We start from the raw sequence: 2,785 nt of genomic DNA on the forward strand, positions 1-2,785 counted from the left end.
CAGAAGTTGAACCCCAGAGCCTAAGCAACAGTAGCTTCCTGTTGGCGGTGCATCAGCAGCCCTGACAGCTAAGATGTTGGTTAATTCGACATTTTGCTGCAGTTTTCTTTTTCTCTGTTCTACAAGGCGCGAGAGTGCACAGCGAAGGTAGAGAAAGGGCTGGTTGTACTCATTAGTTCATTTTCATTGTCAGTGCTTGTAGGGCCAGTGGCCCAGTATGCCAGATTACCAGTCCAGCACTGCTGTGGTGCGACAGAAAAGGGGGGAAGGAAATGAAAGCAAAAGAGGATAGATATTTACATTTTCCCACAGCATCACTGCACCATGTCATCTCCACTCTGCCATAATATGCCCAAATTTCCAAATCATTTCTTCAGCTGTTAGACTTCTATTAAGAGCTCGGCTCTGTTCCAGATGACATTTAAACCATAATTTTTTTAGGGCAAAAAGTGTTGCAAACATGGTACTGATACAGCAGTAACAGAAGCGTGCAACAGTAGAGTGGGGAAGGAAAGAGGAAGGTAAGCCACTAACCTCTCATGGGTGTGCCTTTCTCCCTTCTAGCTCATGTAAAAAGGAGGAAAGAAAGAAAAGACAAGAAAGAAGGTAAAATCATCTTGTGTTGGTAACAGAGAGGAAGAAAGACGCTTGAAGGTGACACTGAAATGATGAATTACAGCTATGATAAAGTTTGATATAAGTATGTAATTGAAAGGAACTCTTCAACAAAGCAGAAGAGTGTTTGAAACCCATAACCTGAGCACTACATCAATCACAGCATAGTTATTCATATAAATGAGATGCTCAGTTCAGTTTCAGTAAAAGGAGGCATCTTGCTGCAGAAGAGGTGAATTATTTCATACCCTGACTTTGAGGGAAAGAGTTGTTGAGCTGTTCCATCACCTCCTCCAGCCCAGCTGCATCTTGGGATGGGCTGGACAGCTCATCATCACCTGAAACAGAAAAGAAACAAAGCGTTTAAGGATAGTTGGACGAGTACTGACCCGAGCACACGTACGCACACACACACCATGAAACACACATGCAAGTCTTTAGCGTGTGTGTTGTCTCATGTAAACCGATGTCCAAGGTACATCTACAGGTACTAGAAATCTATTTATATCGTCTATGCGTCACAAAGGGTGGATGCAAATTAAAGAATATAAAAGGGATGTGTGGGTGTTTTTACCCATTGTATCAGTAGTTTGGCTGGCAGCCACACGCAGCAGAGGGAGAGAGGAGTCGGAACGCTGAGAGGAGGTGGATGGCGAGGACAGAGCTGTGCCGTTTACCTTGGAATCCGTCTGAGGCACACATGACATAAGGACAGCATCTTTTATTTGCTGTTTGTACACTGTTGTGCAGAGCTTAGAGTCAGTCATAAATACAGATACATTTACAGTATAAAATAACGTGCAAGTTGAGGTAACGTAGGTTTTTTTCTATACAGAGATAAAGATAAAAAAACAAACCAATATGTCGAGTACAACACAAACAAAACAAGAAACTGGCAGTAATACGACACAGAGCAGAGACGCGTGCACCCTGCTTATTCTCAGCTCTTTGCTCACTGATGAAAATCAGAGACCATCAGTATCTTGTGCTACTTGGAATTGACGCCCAGCTTAAGAGCATTTTATCATCAGTAGATATTGAAGAATAGTCTAAACTCACTTGATCAAATCCAGTAAAGTTTAACTGTCTTTTACCTTGTTAGGTAGTATTCCTAAACATCTTAGGGAATACTACCTAACAAGGACTAACAATAGGCTAGCATACATGTGTGGGCCTTAGTTTTTCCAAATACAAACAATAAGAAATATTCAGAAACACCTTCACCTGCTGAGGGTTTCCATCAAGAAAATGGTGATTAGATCCAAGCAAGTAAAGAAGAAATAAAAACAGAGTGGAAGAAGAGTGGACCAAGGAGAAGAGTGGACCAAGGAGAAGAGTGGACCAAGGAGAAGAGTGAGCTTCAGAAGCAGAGAAAAGAAGAAACCACACCAGAGTTTACTGAACTTCAAAGGAAAGCTGGAGACTAAGTCAGCTGACCAGAAGGGAACAGATGGGTTAACATCTATTGCGTTCAACTTCGTGTCTTTGCAATTCAGCGCAACAACGTGATTGGATGTCTCAGTGGGTGTGGCCAGATGCCTCTCAGAAGATGTGACGCCCAGAAACAGAGGGAGGGTAGAAAGACCAGATATAAAAGTTAGGTGAAGAAGAAATACAGGTTTTTCCCTTCATCTACTGCGAGATGAAAAGATCAGGCATAAGATGTTCAGTTAAAAAATTCCAGCAGAGATGCCAGAAGGATTATCCGCTCCCCAAACTGTGAACCTGCAGATTGGGTTCGTGTTTTTTGGCTTTTTCGCTGCTCATTTTTGCCGTTAGAGTATGGAATCAAGAAGATTTGCATGTCCACTTGGAAATATAGAGATATGCCAAATATCCTTGGGCAAGATACTGTGTGAATGTGAGACAGAAAGCGCTTTCAGAATTGAATTAAAAAACAGGAGCTCACTGTATGGAAAAAATGAGCAGACATCCAAAAGTTAGAGATTGTCCTTTTGTCTCAACATCTCACTCATCCTACTTAAGACTTTTTATGTTTAATAAGGATATTATGCAGTGTAGCGATACAAGCTCATGAAGAATTAGGACATTAGATGTCTCTGAACATAGTCCAATTTATATGGATTTGAAAATTCAAAACAACAATAAATTTTCATCCATCCATTCGCTTCCGCTTCTCCTTTTCAGGGTCGCGGGGGGCGCTGGAGCC

The 2,785-nt window shown here is 41.8% G+C and overlaps 1 protein-coding gene across 1 annotated transcript in view; it reads right to left on the reverse strand.

Moving 5' to 3' along the window:
- The window catches only part of LOC102204060 (dystrophin-like), a 289,784-nt gene that overhangs the window by 3,822 nt on the left and 283,177 nt on the right, over positions 1-2,785 (reverse strand). Inside the window, exons 71-73 of the mRNA XM_013914638.1 lie at positions 1,190-1,304; positions 864-953; positions 535-560 (exon numbers count right to left, since the gene is read on the reverse strand). Of these exons, the coding sequence (XP_013770092.1) occupies positions 538-560; positions 864-953; positions 1,190-1,304 (228 nt within the window). The 3' untranslated portion in view covers positions 535-537. The remainder of the gene's footprint in view (positions 1-534; positions 561-863; positions 954-1,189; positions 1,305-2,785) is intronic.

Source organism: Pundamilia nyererei, unplaced genomic scaffold (assembly GCF_000239375.1).
Source record: "Pundamilia nyererei isolate P.nyererei 1_Seehausen unplaced genomic scaffold, PunNye1.0 scaffold00212, whole genome shotgun sequence".
Taxonomy (NCBI): Eukaryota; Metazoa; Chordata; class Actinopteri; order Cichliformes; family Cichlidae; genus Pundamilia; species Pundamilia nyererei.